The sequence below is a fragment of the Onthophagus taurus genome, chromosome 1 (genome assembly GCF_036711975.1).
Source record: "Onthophagus taurus isolate NC chromosome 1, IU_Otau_3.0, whole genome shotgun sequence".
Lineage (NCBI taxonomy): Eukaryota > Metazoa > Arthropoda > Insecta > Coleoptera > Scarabaeidae > Onthophagus > Onthophagus taurus.
In genome coordinates this window covers 29,321,365-29,341,680 of record NC_091966.1, presented here as the reverse complement: position 1 = coordinate 29,341,680, position 20,316 = coordinate 29,321,365, and the positions used below count along the sequence as shown (strand labels likewise).

Sequence of the window (20,316 nt, the reverse complement as noted above, 5' to 3'; positions counted from 1 at the left end):
TTTTTGTATTTATTTTAGTTTATGTTACAATTTTTTATATTAATTTTCGTTATTATGAGGATGCTTTGTTGGGGATATTCTCCCTGTATGCATCCCGAATATGTAATAAATAAATAAATAAATGTTCCGCAATATTTTAAGATCGCACAGATAATTTAAAAAAAAGCCTAACAAACTGGCGGAGCAAGATGAATTGTTGTAACAGTAATCTTACTGTTACAACATTTTAAACTACTCATAAACATATTAGATTTCTAGTTTAAATTTCGTAATCGCCATTGTACAATAGATCAAGTGCACAGAGTGACAACTGTTATTGAAAATGCCTTTGAAGAGCAAAAATACTGTTCCGCAGTTTTCCTAAACGTTTCATATGTGTTTGACAGGAACTACTGTCCACTACTGGAATCATAGCTTTGTAAGAGAGTTTAGAGTGCCAATAAAAGGGTATACTTAATTCGGGTCAACCAATCTTGGCTGAGTTCCACAAGGCAGTGTCTTAGGATCAGCCCTTTGTCTACTGTATACCCCAGATATTCTAATTTCTAAAGATACTGTGCTTAAGATATTTGCTGATGACACAATTTTTATGGTAAAAATCTTAACTCAAATGAAAGCTATGGAAAAACTTCAAGTAGTAGTTAACAGAATTCATAAATGGAGCAAGAATTGGAAAATACAGCTTAACACCTTGAAATCGGTCCACGTTAATTTTATGTTGCTGTGAATAAACAGCAACCTAACTGTATCTGTTGGAAGAAGCCTCATTCCTCAAGCAGAATCAACAAAATATCTCGGTCTCCACCTTTATGGCAGACTAAACACAAATCATCATATTAGACAGAAACCTGAACAGATTAGTATCAAAAGTGCACAAATTTACAGGTGAGTCGGTAGATGCTCCTATCTTAATCCGTGATCAAAGATTTTATCAGTCCATAATTAAGCCTATCTGGACTTACGGGTCCAGAATCAACTATACTATGTAGTCAAAAAAAAATTTTTAGACTGAATATCATTGCTTATCGTTATGTAAGTGTATAATGGCTACGAAATCAAATTAAAGCAAATTGAAATGAAGCGAAGTATGAAAAAAGACTGCTGCGACATCCCAACGTTAAAGCCATAAGCTCCTGGATTATACCCAGGAACTCAGAAGATTGAAGAGAACTAAACCTCACGAACTTTTATAGTGTCAAAGCTAAATTTAGTTTAAGTGAGGTTTAATCTTGGAGGAGGACATGTTTATGTAGTTAGCTCGTATTCATTTTGCTTGTTATTTAGGTACAATTTAATAGTAACAATAAATTAATTGTAAATTAAGATTGTAAAAAAATTATATTTTAAGCTTTCACTTTTTTTGAACATATTCTCCACAACTATCAATCATGTAGAGTTGTTTTAAAAAAATCATAACAAGATTTATGGAAACTAACAAATTGTTTAGAGCACGCTAAAGCTGGGTTAAATATACTTTGAAGTGCTTCTAAATATTAATATGTATTATATTTCGTGTTTGATATCATAATGAAACAATTTCTTTAAGTACTTTCATTATAACTTTATTATAAAAGTTTTAATCCTTAATCTTATTTACCAAATAAGCGATTTTTAGCGAATTTAAATTACGTGGTGGACTACAGTCAACATTCTTCTACTTTCAAATCTGTTAAGCATATTTATAACTAACTGGGATGTTAGAAATATTAACAAAAGTATTACAATTAAAATTAAACCAAATTACAATTAAATAAAGTACCACTTTACTACTACTTGAATAAAAATTATATATTTACTCACATCAACTTGCATCAAATTACACCCGAATACATTGTAATAAAATTTTAAATTATGCACATACATTATGTGAAACAAGAATATAAATATAAAAGCTTATTTCCAAAAACGGCTGACTCGTACAAATTAACCTTCAGTCAAAATAGCACTTGGTACTGAAGACTAAACAAGCTCAAACCCAAATAAATAGAAAGCGCAAACTTAATTTGCAAAGTAAATACGGGAGCTTTAATCTTTTGTCGTCGTCGCAGATTAACTAGGAATACTTAATTAAAATATTAAATAAATATTAGCATTACCAGGGCGTATATTTTCTTTCTTTAAATTTTCGTTCAGGTCAAATTGTTCAATTTATAAAATCACCGAAGCATATATCCCGAGCGACGAACAAACAAAAGCCATAAAATCAACGTTCCCGGTAAATTGTACTAAAAACAGGAGTGTTCAAAATCTCTAAACGTTACGACTTCGGTAAACAGAGATTTCGTTTTATTAGCGGTAGAACGTAATTATACAAATCGTTTTATTGCCCGTGATCGCAGAAACCTTGCCCATTTCCGGCAATTTATATCAACAGCCGCGACTTCTACGTTGGAAATGACACTTTAATAGCATCGTTGTTGTAATCGACCACCAATACACAATCGATCCCATAATAACCGTTATTTTTCATGGCTAATATTTTCTTTTTAACCTGTAAACGATCGAGACAGGTCTACAAATGTAACAAATAATCTTGGGTTGGGTTTAGTTGGTGTGGTTAAAAAGTTAAATTGGTCGTTTCCTTGCTTTTATGTAACGCGAATGAGCTTTTTTATTGTTGTAATTAATTTACAATCGTATTGAATTACCCAACAGTAAGCTGTTATGTAATTATCATTACAACTGTGTGATAAACTGGATAATATCCAAATTTATTTATGATTTTAAATAAAATTGATACAAATTAATTTTGAATTTGTTGTGTTATGTTGTATGAAAACATTTCGAGATAATCGAATTTATTGAAAATACATTTTAAATTTCATCAAAACCATTACACGTCATCGAATACAATATTTTATAATCCGTGTTCCGTGTTATATTCGTAAATCAATTACCTTGCATACATTATTACCAATAAGAATATTACGGGTACAACTTGCGGAACTCCAAATTAGTTTTACGCCGTAAGCCGTAAAAGCTTGTTTTACGTTTTACGAGAAATGGGTTTGTTGGCCCCCGATTTAATTACAGTTGTAATATACAACCAGTATTTTTTTTTAGTTTGTCTTTAATACGCAACAAACTTCATTACAAACCGCAAACGCACATTTATTAAAAAAAATAATAACGTAACTACGTTATTGAGTGCAAGATCGTTAACGTTTTACTAATAAGTTTTATAACGACGATAGAAACGCTTGGCAGATGACCGTGTAACAAAGAGAAGACGAAAAAAAAGTTGTCGATTCAAACTGAAGAGCTGCATCACGAGACCTAATTCTTCGGACGAAAGAAAAGAAAGGAAAGGCGAAGAAGTAATACGATATCATCGGCGTGCTTTCGCAGCTGTTGTACGTCAGCAGTGACGTATTGGGTGCATAAATAACACGCCACACGTCTAATGGTAACGAACAAAAAAGTATAAAAAAAATATGTATGGTGAAGATGTGTTTGATTAAGTAACTTCAAGCGAAATAAATCCGTATGTTTCAGAAAAGATGCACCCATTTGTACTTATTAGTACAAATATATTTTGTTGATAATACGTGATTAATTGAAATTATATAAGGATTCTATATTGGATCATGATGTTCGTTTGGTTTCGATTTTGCTTATTTTAAAGAGTTGAGTTGGAATGATTTGATTATTTTAAAAGTTAGCTTGAACTTTGATTGATAGATAGTTGAGGCCAATTTGAATATAATGCACCAAATGGAAGTCTTATTTGAAAACAAAATTCAACCATACTCATTATTTCCTTGAAAATGCTTAAATTATTAGTTTACAAAATGACAAACAAAAAAACAAATTTTACAATTTACAAATTGGGATTTATACAACAAAAATGTTAACGATTGTAAAAGAATGCAGCTAAAATGAAAACAGCAAAATTACTAATATAGCTGTGCAAAATTCTTATTTAATAGTAAATCAATAAACTTACTAATTTACTAATTATATTTGGTACTCGTCCGTTAAATTTGGTATTCCACTTCGCCGACTTTGACTATAAAGAGATTATTTTATCATCCTTATTTTTCTCAACCTAATTCTAATTTTTTCAGGAGTGAGTTTTTCAGGTTTGATTTGCATGATAAGTGTTGGAACTCATTTGATTGAGAGATCTATAGATGATTTGACTGCCTTGGTTTCGCTTCTTGTGACAATTTACTTGAAACTATAACATTCTTACTGGGGGAAGTGAAGTTACTGCTTATTAACAACGTGTGATTATTTTGTGCTCTTCTGTTGGTTAAGATGTTATCAAATTCACAATCACATTCATGAATGTGATTCTCTGTAATTCGCAAAACTTTGAGTGTAGTATATTAAATTCGTCAATTAACATCTGGTTTACTTCTGTACCTGTCATTAAACAAGTACTTATATGATCATCTATGGCAGTATTTAGACATGGCAAACTACCTGTGCATAAGTTTTCCCAAGTCGCGATTATTATTGCACCAATTCATTATAGCCTGACATTTTAAGCCTTACAGACAGAGTGGATGTGAACTGACAAAAAAGATATCGCATGGTAGAACCATTCAAATACATGAATATGCTGATAGATACAAATAAATATTATTGACCAACTTAGTAACATTTCCCTTGGGATCATATGCCTCAATAGTAATTTTTGAGATGAATCATGAATTCTATTTAGTCAAAAGCATTTGGAAGAAATTATTAAAAACACGTTCTATAAGACTTATAAATAGTTAAAGCAAAGTTGAACAAATCTCTAAAAACATTGAAAATCAGTAACTAATTCTGTTATAAAGCAATCAATAAGTACAGATCGATACATGGTTATTCTTTCAAAAATGTATTAAGAACCGAGAAGACCAGAAAGTTGTTCTATAAACTATTATTTGGCTTAGTATGTTATCAACAATCAATTAATAGTGTTATAACAAAAGGCAAAGAACACGTGTATCTAATAACGGATTTCACCTTTACATGTATTTACATGTATTGGTACAAATATGAAAAATCGAAATATTCCAAATGTCTATAACAAGAAAATGAATAGAAGACTCTTTAGTAAAAAACACTAAAGATGTTAACGTCAAAAGAAAACTCAGAACTGGATTAACAAACTTATGGGTGAACTAGATAAAGTCTATCAGAATGGTGTAAAGGTTTTTTTGTAATTCGCTACGGTAATGGAAGCTATAACAGTACTCAAACGGGTGCTGTAATGAGACTCCTTACAGCATCCGATGCTGTAATGAGATTTTAGTAACATTTTATGGAACCAGTTCAAGTTGGTGACATTGGGTCATTGATTTTTCTAGTTGTCAATGTGACAATTTTTGTCTATGGATGTTTAAACACGTTCTTAGCATCGAATACAAAGTCCACAATGATGAGGACATTGACTCTGAGCAATTTCTCTTATTTTGGGAAGTGTACATCAAACATTTTTTTCAGGTGAATATATTTTGTGTTTTGACAGTTTCTAATTGTCAATTCAAAGTTTCTATTTACCTATTTCCCTACATTGCCAAAATTTACTTTATTTTTGTTAAAAAAAAAGTATAAAAACGCGAATTACAAAAAATAGCATAAAAAACACGTTTCATAAGACTTAAAGCACTCATTCATTAAAAAACTCGTGGCTTCGCCACTCGTTTTTCAACTTGAATTCGTGCATTTCAAGCGTGTCTTACGAAACTTGTTTTTTAATATACTATTATAAGCTTCTAATGATAGGTACTAATTGTTAATTGGGTTATCAATACCAGTTAGGTTATCTACCAAACAATTAAGCATAAGTCAATGTTGACCAAGGTTGGAAACCATTTGCCAACAGAAGAATTCTCTAAAGAAACACGAATTCTCTATCATCAATGACACAAAAATAAAAGAAAGAAAGAATTAAAACTAATTTTATTTTCTGTAATACTCCATCGTGCAAATCGTGCTTTAATTTTAATAAAGTTTATTCTATCATATCGTATTATTGTTAGGATATTCTTGGGACATAATCACAATCATACCTGCTATCGGGTTACTGCCCCAAAGATTTTTAGAAGAATAGAATAAATAAAGTAAATAATATAAATAATAATAAGAAAGTTCAAAACATTTGATAAAAAAATTGAATTATGAAATAGCTAAACTTCCCTGAACAGTGGCAGCTGGCACACGTTCTCCTATTGGGGATTACTAGGGACTCCTCAAATTATTCCATCTATTGTCGACCATTTTCAATACATTCGAAGATGGTTAAGCACATTATTCATCAGCAACTTGTACAGAATCTCACAGTTAATTCGCTTTTTACTCTCCATCATTTCTTAACATTATAACATGCATAAAGTGTGCGATGGATAAATGAAAACCATTGTACAATTTGTACTCTTTTAATTAGGTAAAGTGTTATAAATAAGTATTGCAGTTTCTATAACACTATCGTCTTTGTCACTGGTAATTTGGAAAGGATGCCAGTCAAGTTTTCGATTCTTCTCTTCTAGCGTATCAGGCCCAAACAGAAACATTTACATTTACAATGCGTCACCACATGAACGTTTTAAATGAATTGAGGGATAAATTAAAAAGGTTGGATACTAGCTACAGCCGCTATGTCGCTATTTTGAGGGGTCATCACCATGTGTTTTCCTTTTTTGGTACTATTTATAAATAGTATCAACCCATAATCTTCTTAAAAACTTACTAGTATAAGTACGAAGGGCTTTAGGAAAAAATTTGAAGTGTTTCTGAAGAAGGTTGCGACATGGCATCCGAACCGTTAAACACTTTTCCAAAAGACATACAGCTTAACCCGAAAGTTTCTTTTTCTAGGTCTAAAGTCAGTTCAAGTTTTAGTTTAACTTACTAGTACGTCATCTAGGACTGTAATTCAAAGTTTTATTGTACTTGTAAGTTTTTAACGAAAATTGTTATATTTCTTTCCTGGTCTAAAAGTTATAGAAAAGATTATTACTTATGAATATCCATAATATAATTGATTCAAAGTTATGGGTCGGTTTAAAAAATAAAACAAGCATTGCAACGAGAATAAACATGTTTCATTCAACATGTTTAAATCATCATCATATTTTACTGCCTATTTCTTCACTTTAAAGATTTCCCATTGATTCTGCCTTATCCTACATATACTTCTAGCAACTCTTTACCAAATGATATTATTGTTAGCAGCATTACTGACATATCTGATTATTCACAGGAACAGTTACTGCCAAACTGCATTCTGAAGGAACTGCTTTTAATTCAGATTGATAAGACAAAAATAGCAAGGAACGTTTGATATTGCGAAAAGTTGTACCAGAGTGGGCGACATATATGGCTAAGGTAGTACAGATAGTGCAATATTCTTCGACAAGTTTATAAGTTAAGAGAAGTAGCAATGTTCTTATTAACGGAAACCGCGAGAAGTAGCAATATTGCGAAATTACTTATTCATTATGAAATTAAGCTATGTAATCCCATGGGTTATTTATCCACATGCACTTTAGACCCAGTTATGTCAATTTATAGACTGACAATAAGGCAGAAAAGAACAGATCTTGTAAACAACAACCATGATAATTTTCAACATACCTTGATCCTGGAACGTATATTTTTAAATAATTGTCTTTTCTAGCAGAGTACACAATCCTTGCAAACCAGGAAAGAAATAGTACGTCGTACTATTCTCGCTTACAACTTTATGCTACTTCTAAAAATATTTGAAACGCCATCCGTTACTTAATATTTGATCATGTTAAATCGTTTACTCTATTTTTATTTCCTCTTATTTTATGCTTTTATTATATTTATAGACCTTTGTCTATATCTCATCAGATACTTAAAAGTTATGTTAAACATTTACTTTGATATGAAAACAACATTTACAATTCAAACTGTTTAAGTGAAGCTTTAAATGTACACCGTGTATCAATGCACATGGCAAATTAGCTTCTACAATTTGTAACCATATTTTCTTTTTGCATTTTCTAAATTTTTGCAACCTCAGTATATAGATAGGTAACGTCAAGTTAAAAAAACTCTTCTGTTATTGAAGAAAATTGAATTATTTTAAAATTTTGTGCGTATTGGTAGATTAAAAATAAGTGTGTTCTAAAAAGATTTAAGATAACAGATCAGGTTTTCTTTGTAGCTAAATTTGGTAGTTTAAATTTTAACATCACTAATTATTTTTCTGAATAATATAGTATCTATGTCGAATTTTTGAAATAGTAGTAATATTAGTATTTTTGTTTTCAACGAATTCTTGAACTCGTGTAAGAAAATTGCTAGAAAATACAGAAAGAATTCTATATTTTCAAAAATTTTTATTACTTAATTGGTGGAAATTGAATTAGAAAATTCAATTTTCACCAATTAAGTAATAAAAATTTTAATTGTCGCAGTTTTTGAATATTCTGCATACACGTACTGATGGCATTGAATATAAAACATACGGGATTTCCTATCTTTATTTTTTATTGCGTAACATCGCTGTGAATCCAGAATGATGAGAAAAAGGTTATTCGTTTTTAAGTTACGTAATTTCAACAAAACTATCAGATTCTTCAAGCAATTATGAGAATAAAAAGCATAAAATTACTGGTTAAGAAACGCTAAGGCAAATGTTAGAAAAGATATTATTTTTCTTAATGCAAGCATGTATTGGAAGATTAATAAGAGTAGATATAATTACATTAACATTAGAATTCCATAGATAATTTATTAAATACACAGCAGTTTGTTTACTATAATCAAACTACTTTATCAATATCTTACCTTCTTGTATGTGCAATCGAGTGTGGAGTTAGTAGGTGCGGTACTTCCGTATATTATGGGCTAAAAAACAGAGTAAACGTTCCGATAATTATCCGCTTTAACGATCACCGTCTAATGTTAGTTATTTCCAACTACCAACGGTTAGTTCAGTTACATTTCCATATAAATTTATGTTAGTCGACAATTTCTTTCTTCAACTAAATATTATACTACTTACCATACTACTTTTTCTATATCCATTGTGAGTATCGTTATGAGTGTAACCAAAAACGTCGTTTTTATAATCGACTTCATCTAATGAACTCAACGAATCCAAACTGGGTGCGAGTCCAATTTTCGTGGTTGAAACTGAAGTGCTTGGAATTCCTGAATCTTTACTCGGATTTCCTGGTCGAAGATGTTTTTGTGAATCCGATTGAAAACTAGAATCACTCGAACACGAACTACTAAATTTTCGTTCGCTTTCGGTCATATAATCATCCGAATAATGATCGTGCTGGTCCCCGTTCTTCTGGTAGTTGATGAGCTCGGCTGTAGGCAAAATCTTAACGGGCTCGAACACCTCCGATACTTCGCTGGTATAGAAGTTGTGCTCTTTCGTTTCTCTGTTCCTCTCGTCGACGATTTTTCCATCCCGGGACACTATGACCTCTTCCTTCGTGACCGTCGTAGACTTGACGCTGAGCGTCGTGTCGAGTTTAACGGGAGCCTTAAGAATGCCGGTCTTGATGAGGAGAGTGTTGAGGAGGTCGCAGGGAGGCACTTGGCCCGTCATAAGCGCCTGTTTTATCGCGAACCCATCCTTGCCCTCCAACGTGACCGGTATGCCGTTTATGAACAGCATCTCTTCCTCTTTTATCGATGACTTCTTCTCGCAGTCAACCACCTTTACTCCTTTACCAAGGATTGATTCCACGGTTTCTTGTATTTCCGGATCATCCATTGTTTGTTAATCTAATATTAATTGAAGTAGATAATTTTCAATCAATTTTTTTTATTGTTTTGAATTTGTAACGTTTTAAGGATGATGTATACTATGAGTAAAAGTGCCAAAATGTAATAAATACCAGAGAATTAATAATTGAAAAAAAATTAATAAGTATCAATAAAGGATTTTTAATCGTATTCAATATCAAATTTCTTTATGACATTTAGGTATTCATAAATGAAAGATAGGAAAAACATACAATTAAGTTATATAGGAATATTTTCATGTTGCGGAATTCAACCTCTTCCTATGAAATATCATAATCAGTGTTAAGCTATGGTACTTTAGCTTCAGATTACGTAATTTGAATGTATCGATTTAGAATCTCGTGATTAAATTGTAGCACGATTGCAATACTTCCACAAATATTCACTATTTCTCAAAGATTATTTTAAGTGAATCAATATTATTACACTTCTTGGAAATGTTATCAAAAAAGATTTTTAATACTAATTCTTTTTCTACAATATGGGATTGTATTCGGTTGGTAAATGATATAATCATTTAAAAAAAATCTTTTGTTTTTTAATTTTTGTTTCAAAATTCCGAAGGAAAATGTAATTTTTAACGACTTAAATAACAATTTCATTCGTTGTGGTTACTATACTAAAAAAATTTAAATTAAAACTAACTAAAAGGTAATAAATCAATATAATAATTATTATTATTATATGCTCATATATTAGATTGTGATTATACCTTTTTCGCCTAATTTAAAGTCTTTGCAAGCTCTAGATTTTCTTTCAATACAACATTTTCATTTTCACGAAATTTAACGCATCGTGTAATAATAATAACAATGTTAAATTATTGTGCTACAAAGTACTTTACAACATAGCATTAAATTTACAAGTTTTCATTTTCAGATTATGAAATATAATCGAAGAAATATGCTAATTTACGTTTTATAGCAAGAAATGGAAGATCTATTTAACGATAAATTATTGAGTAGTTTTAGTACATACACCTTCTTGCGTTATACTCAATCTACGTACATTAACATACACATTAATGTTTTAGTTAGTCGTGAACAGATAGTCATACTATTCAGTATATAAACAGATGGCAGGGCCGCTGGGCCAAGACGCCGAGAACACATGTCGATAATTTTACCTGTATTCTAGGCTTCAAACAGTTCATAGAGTCCTAAACAAGTCAAAGACATGTGTGCTAGCAAGGGTGAATGGGAAATCATTCAAAAAGAGCATATGGTTTTACTATTTCTTCCGTATAGACATAATAGGCTTAAGATTTTTTAAAAATTTCTTAACATTAAATGGTGCTAAACTTCAATGTTGAAGTGGTTATGTTTACTCCCAAGAATTTGCCAAACGACTGATAACTAAAATTACCAAAATTAAAACAAAAATTGACTCATCAATACTTTCCAATCTTTGATTCATAATTATATCATTTTGGATGCTTTTATTTCATTCAAACATAACTCATTCGCGACTCACCATTTAACAGATGTATGTAAAGCTAATTTTTCAATGACATCTCTACCGCTTTTGATCATGAAAGTGACACATTCGGCATATAATAAACCATGCTACACAAAATTGACATGTTCTACCTGACAAATAAATCGAATTGCAGCAATTAGAACCTTTTTCAATATAATTCTTCTAAAGTCAAATTGATAGTGGTCTATTAAATTATGTTGGCACAAGTATACAATGATTCTGCTGAAAATACTCTTTTTAAATATGTTAGAAAAAGTGCACAGAATACTAATAAGATGGACATTGAGATATGCACTTTTTATGAGTCAGGACTCTCTCTCGAATTTAGCAACTATTTTTTTAATATTGTCGCAAGCGACATCAGCTACTACTATCTCTTTAACGCTCTATGTTATAGTACCTCAGCAACGGAGCTAAAGTTGCATTTGGATGGTATCAGGGAATTAAAGACATTAAAATATAGTCTATTTCGTTTTATAGGTACTTATTATGAACTACCATTGCCTAACTTGCCATTATGTCATAAGCCATAAATAATCTATTTTTGAAAAATTTTACTCTACTTGTGATTTCTGTCCTCGCGATCACAGAAGAATTTTACTCTAGTTTATGATTATTGAGAAACGCGTTTCGTACCTTAATGTTATGATTTCTTACTTTAACAACATTATGGCAAAAAATCCGTTGCATAAATAAATATAAGTACGACTATGTATATTCAAACATGAGTAAACGACATTCTTCACTCAGAGCATCAAAATTCACTGGCAAGAGATCGAGGGGAGCATACAGAATTAAAACTCATATTGCAACTAAGATGTCGAAAAGTGTCATAGTTACAAACTGTTTGTAGTGCTAAAGAGATTTGTTTAAAGGCAAACTATTTCATTATGCGAAGTTTGAAGTATTATGTAGGGAAAGTTATTTTTGTTCGCCGGACAATTGAGTCATTCACAATATTTGGCAAACCTACTTGTAGAGTTTCAAGGTTGGGCCACTTTTACTCGGTTCAGTGTTATCTCAAACACAAGTGTTCCACATTCAGAGAAACCGTACACGTTTTGTGATACATCTTTGTTGACGTATGAGAAAGTTCGCAATTTTTTTATGCACCCATAAATCTAGTTGTGCGTATGATATTTCAAGAAATCGATAATAATTTTTATGTCATTACGTCCTCTCCGCAAATGCACTGAATAACTAACTAACACTGCATCATAAATACTGCCATTATGCAGAATACATTTGCGACGTCTTAGAGCTATCGAGAAACAATTACCATTTTACTTAATTCCTTGAGAACACCTGACATATCATAACAATAAATAAATTCCCTAAATTAAGTCAACCTTATTCATAAAAGGAAATGAGAAAAAGGAAGATGAAATTCTTCATATTTCTCAAATAATTAAAAAAATATTTTTCAACCTTATTGAATTTGGATCAGATGACGAAGCCTCAGGTGTTGGAGCAAACGTTAGCACTTCGATTGTTTGCCAAGGGGAATTTCAAAATAAGCTATATAAATACTAGCACAAATCTTGTTATATTGCACTTTGACGAAAATGTTTACATATTTACGCATACTTGAAGACGCCATGATTAAATCATAGGAAGAAAAAACTGTATGCACACGATTATCACAACAATAAACCGCTTAACCCCATCGTAAAAACTTAGCATAATTGTAAGGCTTGTATAAACCGTGATTAGTAGTAATTACCGCTAGTGTCAACACTTACACAAAATTAGTTGAATATTCAATACTCCTTCCTACCTTCAATTACTCCAACCGAAGAAATTAGTGGCATGCTCAAAGAAACCACAAATTATAAAAGTATATTGCATCAAGTAGTATATCAATGTAATATTGCATGGAAACCATTCAGTCAAAAACAATATATTATGACACGCCAATCTATTCATTTTATTATCCTTAGTGTTTTTGGTTACGAATGCCTACTAGTCATGTTCCATAACAAAAGTATTCAATTTAGACTTGATGTCAATAAAGAAACTCCCTTGCCTGGAATATGCAATTTGGTTTAAGAGTTGCACTGGTGATAGTATAGCCGATAATGATTGGACATCAATAACCCTGATTTTTGATCATGTTAAAAAGGAGACCATCGTTTAGAGCTTGCACAGGGGATGAACAAACCAGTAACGATTTATGACTGAGAGAAGATTTATGACAGAACCAGTTTATGGCTGAAAAGATAATGGGAGATTCAGACTTTATGAATACTTAACAGTATGAGATCTTCCATATAAATATCGACACTATTAAACCTATAAATTATTAAAGCGTGAATTCAAGTGAACCCAACATTAAAGAAATTAGAAGCATTACCACAAATATAAGCTGCACCAACTTGACATGTTATCAAACTTTTTTGTAATCACCTCAGCAAGATTCAAATTTTCAATTTGATATTTCTTCAAAGTGATTTCGGATAAATATTACACAACTCACACTCAAAACACTGTTTTATTCATGAAAATTAAATCACTTTAAAACATTCTCTTATAATCTTACCGGAGCAGATGTTTTAGCATCGATAGAGTCGGGATTTAAGAAAAAATACAGCTGCTTAATGATGGCTGGAACTTTTTTAAAGCTTCCGATTCTACAAGTCATGAAATATATCGTGCTACTTTTCATTATCCAACCTAATGGGCGAGTAGATCTCAAGTTTGCTACATAACTATTCGCTGGGCGGGCAAAAATGTGTGACAATTGAAGGTAAAATCGTCATTTATGTTATTAAGGTCAAAATTTCTACAACGCTTTATACGTCTCCTCTTTTACTTAGCTTATACAAGAACTTTTCATTGGTAATTCTACTATTATGATTGAGAGGCTTCTTTTGCTTGTAACTTTGTGGTTTTTGCAAATAAACCTAACATGTGTTCAGAAATTTATGCCTTTTTAAGAAAGTTGTATTAAAGTTATATTATTAGCAAAGTTTTTAAATTTTTTAGACTTCTCTTTTCTTTTTTTCGCTTCTAACATTAATCTTTGAAGAGAATTTTATTTACTACTATTATGTGATTATTTTTGCATAATAGATAACTAGAACTTTATGTAAATGGAGATTCGGTTAATCCTATTTCAAAGTGATCCAATTTACATCCAACCGCATCAAGTTTTGTATACTAATACTTCCTTATACTTATGAAATCAATAAACCACAAAAGCATAACATATACAGTTAGTTTTGTGGTTGTTACAGTGGTTAAAAATCATCATAAAAGAATGAATTTATTTATAAAAGTACACCTAATAGCAACAATGTTTTCATTTATTTTTAATCTCCATGTTTTCGATATTGTTCCTCAAACTTAACAAAGAATTTCCAATTAAATTAAAACAATTTTTGATAAAATAACTTTTGTTCTGTTGAATAATAATTTAAAATATAACTGTACTTGAATGAAACGTTCCATTTGTGCCTCATTTGTTAATTAAACCATTTATTCCACATACATCCATAATTTACGAGGTGCAATTAGCGCAACATTCCTACATTTTGGAGCAAAATGCAAACTTCATCATCATTACCATGTTGAAAATAAATTAATATCGCAAAGATAAATTACACGTAATTATTAACGTTCCAAATTATCAGTGTTACTTTCGATTTAAGATTAAAAATAATAATAATAATAAATGATACATAATCAATTAACTTAATAGTCAATTTATAAGAGAATTAACCGACCGATGATTGTTGGGTATTAAAAGATTTCGATGTCACGTATTCCGTGCACGTAATTAAGTTTCAAGAAAAGTCGTGTTATGAATTTCAAAAGCGATTTCTTACCAACATTGGCTGTTTTCTCTTCAACACGGTCGTTTTTGTTATTTTTATACTTAAAGCTGTTTATGTCGTTATTGTACTACACTGATTGTAAGTAAAAATGAACAATTTCTTTTAAAAACTATGTAGAAAAAACCTTCGCGGCAGCTGTACACCAACGACAGGTGTTCTCATAAATTTTAATAGAACCCGTCACCTTTGATAGAGTAAAAAAAGATTATTTTTAAAAAAGTTTTCGTCGGTAGAAGGGAAATGATTAATCATAAAGTTTTCGTAAATTACTTAATAAATTTTGAAATAGATTATAATAGTTTTTATTAAATCGCGATTAGATAATGATACCAAAAATAAACATCAACGTCTACAGATGTTTGTTAAAAAATAATCGTTTTACGGTTGGCTTCCTCGTTATATCCCATCTGACATTAATAATTACGGTTTTAGCACACTCGGTATTTCCTCCAAAAAAAATTCGATGAGTCAGATCGGTTGTTTGAATTCGTTTAAATGTGTCGTCGAAACATAATAGTTTCAAATTACCGGAAACAGGAAGTGTGTATCCAAAAAAAGTCCGTTAAAAAAGTTTTAAGATGTCAAGGATCATCAAATTATTTAAATCAAAATTTGAATCAACATAATTATATTAAAAAAAATTAAACGTAAAAGATTGTTGTACCAAAAACGTATAATTTGTGATCGAGATTATGTTATAATACATATTCAAATATAAATACAGTAATCCATCGTAATTTTTCATTTAAGCAAATTCACTTTAAACCGGCTGGGATAAATCAAATGAAGGAATGCTGAACGAAACAAATCGAAGAATGATTATAAGAAATAAAACCTTCAAGAACAGGAATAATTTTATCTTATCCTTTTTCATAATCTAAAAAAGAGAACCTAAAAATGAAAATTGACGCTGCTAAAAGTATAATAGCTAGAAATAACAACAAAATGACGAAAAATCTCTGTATATATAATATGTTTCACAGTTTAATCTCCAATATGTGCTTGATTTGACCAGTACGATACTGGTTTTATATCTACTGGTGATTTTGAATAATCAATTTTGAGTTTTTTCTATTTTGGCAGCCCAAATTTGGATAATAATAATTTAAATTTTATTAAATTGAATCTGGAGAAACTTAATCCTCTGAAATTTCAGTAGTTTTATCAATAAATTCTAAGATTCCAACAACTTCCTTGCAAGATATGTTTAATTCAACCGTATTAATATTCAAAATCGATATTTTCGTAAATTTTTTTGCCTTTTCACTTACCTAATTCACAAACTAAAAGAAATAGCAAAGTTGCCGGTGCATAGTGATTCATTTTCACCTATTTTATAAATAATTACTGCTTGATAAAAAACAACTATTGCTTTGAAATAAGCTTAAAAGAGAACAGACCAGTCAACCAATCATGAGGTGATTTAAAGTGTAAACGAAAGAAATTCTGTTCTTTCTCCAACAAGTTTAAGAAACGTGTCACGGCTCTTTCGTTACATTCTTTTCACACTATTTCAAAAGATTAAATATTTTACTATTTTTAACTCTATTACTTTATGTCATTATCAATGATTGTAATCAATTGTAACATGAAACGTTAATCAAAGATATCAGCATATCAACCTAAGAAAATTATGGCCTAATTACAAATTTATTTGTAAGCACAATATTTCCATCGTAACTTTGCTTGACTTATTTTATTACAACTAATCGTAAAATGCAATTAAATCTTGGAAAAGACGATTCATTTAAGCTCTTTATTTTCTCGTGGCTTTACTATTTTACAACAAAATACGGATGCATTGAGCGATTTTAAATGACTGCACGTGTGCACTCGTACAGAGGCTCTACGAGTCTATCATCATGCCAAGCGTGCGTAAGTTTTTTGCACTCTCATGTACCAACTGGCAAGGTAACCTTAATTGAACCAAAAGATACTAATAGGAAGTTAGGTATTTCCTATTGTAGAAAAATAAATATTAAAATGTTATAGTACATTAACTTAAATAATTGTGTTGAATGTAATGCGTATTAGTAAAAAATTTTTTGAAGAGTAGAAAATTATTTATCAAAATTAAATATAAAGTTCAATTAAACATCATTTTAACACAGCTTTTGGAATGCAAATTTGAATTGCAAATTTATGTATTATTTTCACAGTTATTCAGTGCGATATATTTTAAAACTATCAATTAATCTAAATCTGAATTAAAAGAACGTTAAGATTTACATGATTTTATACACCAAATTAAGTTTGTTAATTATTACCAGAGATGCGAATTAAAGTTTAAGTTATAATAATTAGATTAAATGTGGATTAGGCTTGATGCAAATGAATGTTAAAGTTATATCTTCTAAAGTTTCGGAATGACTAAAATTGGCTTTATATGCACAGATTACTAACAGTGATAGTTAAATAATTTGGATCATAAAACATTGATGTTAAAATAGAAGATAAAAAAATCACATTTCCAAACGATCCATCATTGTCTGGCATGACTAAGGATAATTTATGAGAAGTAAAATAATACCCTAATTAAACACCACATCGAGAAAACGAATAACACTTAGCGCAGAAATGGAAATAATATCCAAAAAGAATATTAAACGAAGACGATAAGAAAGATATCATAGAATCAGATAGTGATGACCGCTATTAGACAAATGATGATCCTGCTTCAAAAATTGAAAATAAGAAAAGTGACAATTATGAAACATTACATATCTCGGAAGCGGTAGTTGTTGCCAAAACGAATAAAAACAGAAATAAGTGGACACTATTTAAAAGATTTAAAGTATGTTAAACCGGAAAATTGGACTAGAAAGAAAATCTGAAACTTAGAAAACTGAAAAATCCTTGCTGAGACTGAAGAAAGAAGAAGTCGTTTAAAGGACGTTTTTGTTTATATGCCAAAAATAGAAAGGCATTATTATAAAAATTCAAGTTCTAAATTGTATTTAGAACCTAGCAAGAAAAACAGAACGTGAATTATATGAGTTTTATAGATAGCATCAATAAAATACCTAGATGATCGATGCCTGTGTGTCGCTGCATTCCATAAGGTATTTTCTGAACTCCATCTTTGTATATCCCATCAAATAAAACATGTCGAAGACGAGGAATACAATCTCCATCAAAAAATCAATGAAAAACAAGAAGCAATAACTGAGAAAGAAAAGCATAAGAATTCAAATAGCAATAATCGTAATCGTAAAGTATAAACGATTGACATGTATGCCTCAAGTACTGTAGCTGCACCATACTATAAAACAAAACTTGTAGTGCTTAATTTCCTGCCTTCGACTTGAAAAGTAAAGATGGAACCAAATTATATCTTCTACAGCGGTGCTTGTATTAGTTGAAACAGAAATGTAATAGTAGCAAACATATTACTTAATTCCATGATCAAGATATCTGAAAAATGCCATAATAACTATTCCAGCTGATTATGTCAAAATATACAACGGTGTGCAAAAAATTCTTATGCCATATTACAATCAGTACTTAAACTATACATTCTTCTAAGATTTCACTCAATTACAGTATAATAATACCATCAGGACTAGAATTACAAAAACTGTAAATGATGCAATCCCCTACAAATTGCGTTGTCACGAAGCCATCTTAATATAAGTGATTTGCAGTCACTTTACAATACTCTAGTACCAATTATAAAATTGGATATCACCTCATGAGTCTAAAAACAACAATAGCGAAAAATTACCACAAGTTATATAACCAGCTACCTTATGGTGATTGAATAACCAACATCTGAACTGATATAATGAATTTTAGAATTCTTAATCTTTTTTGTGGTTCTTTTATAACACAGGTTTATTGTTTGTGTTTTCTTATTTTTATTGATATTATCTTGGGCATCACTAAGTATTATTTGACCACCTACTTTAGATTTTTTTTTATGTTGGAAACATCTATAATTCCATAACAAAAAATCATTAATTTCTACAAAAACACACAAAGCCAGTAATTTTGCTAAAAATTGTATTTTCTATTACCTTAGTCAATTCATAACAGTAGAAAAAATTATTGTTTCTCAACACTACCTAACTACATAAGGTATTCCTTGCATGGCTTATTAGAAAATAAGTACGTTTTTTGCTCTCCTGCATAAGTTGTGATTTGGGACTTATGCCATATACTAGTTAAGCCGACATGATATCATTTTGGAAGAAAACTTTTCGTTTTTATACTGCTATAAAAATCATGTTTTCGTTCCCATAAATTAGTTGGTGAAGATTTTGTTGTAAAATTTTCTTATCACTTTTAACGTTTTGTCTTAATTTATCATTTTATTGGCGTTTCTTAATGTATCGAGTCAGTTGGTTATTGATTTCAGGTTGTTTTGTTGAATGTATATCAATATAACGGATCGATTTATATAAAAATTGTTTTCGAGGTTAAAATTTCATATATCTTTTGGCCAAAGTATGCTTTCACTCATCCTGCTCATCTGCATAGGTTGGAGCAGCAGTAAACATATTATTAGGTATATCTGCACGCTAAAAGAATTATAGGTTCACACCATGGTCGCCGAGTTGAAACTTTATTAGCCGTATTAGAGTTTACAGTTGATGGGTTTGTCGCGCATTTCTAAGTTAACAAATAAGCCATTATGATCTTATCAATAACTTGTCCCTCCAAAAATGTTCAAATTTTCCTATATATCTGTGCATATCTGTAAAATATCCTAACATACCGTAAGACACGTGGTTGCGGTTTTGTCAAGAATATTTTGTTCTAATATCTTGCCAGTAACAAGTAAGAAATTTTTGAGACGATACGATAACAACATGGAGCATTGAAAGTTAATTTAATGAAACCAATGAGTTGAAAATGCTAAAAATAATCATCATTTCTTTTTCAGGAAGTTTCCTAAGTATTTGCAAAGGTTACCCATTAAAATGGATTATTGTAATTTGAATTTAAAAATCTACAAAATCTACCTTGTTGGTTATCTCTTGTTGTTTAGCTTCTATATGGCATAATTACTACAGGTACTTATTCTTATGCATTTCTGACAAATTGTTAAAGGCCAATCGGATGGCATATTTTCCATAAGTTTCTTTTCTCTGGTCATTATATGCTGTTTGGTTAGATAAGAGTATATTCTATCCATGCGTTTTTGTAGCAGGAGTTGTGGCTTATACAGCTTGTTCAACGCTATTTAATACATAACTTGTCGCATGGAGTCAAATAGACTCACAATGTATATGTATGAGATCAGCATATTCTTTCATCAAGGTTAAAA

General features: G+C 30.5%; 1 protein-coding gene across 3 annotated transcripts in view; it reads right to left on the bottom strand.

Annotated features, from left to right (window-relative positions):
- The window catches only part of LOC111416328 (ras-GEF domain-containing family member 1B-like), a 116,704-nt gene that overhangs the window by 29,720 nt on the left and 66,668 nt on the right, over positions 1–20,316 (bottom strand). Inside the window, exons 2-3 of one of the 3 annotated variants that reach the window (XM_023048321.2) lie at positions 8,975–9,711; positions 8,758–8,817 (exon numbers count right to left, since the gene is read on the bottom strand). The exons of 1 other annotated variant lie outside the window; for it this stretch is intronic. In XM_023048321.2, coding sequence (XP_022904089.1) covers positions 8,758–8,817; positions 8,975–9,700 — 786 coding nt within the window. In that variant the 5' untranslated portion in view covers positions 9,701–9,711. The remainder of the gene's footprint in view (positions 1–8,757; positions 8,818–8,974; positions 9,712–20,316) is intronic. One more of the 3 variants, XM_023048329.2, reaches the window with a different exon arrangement.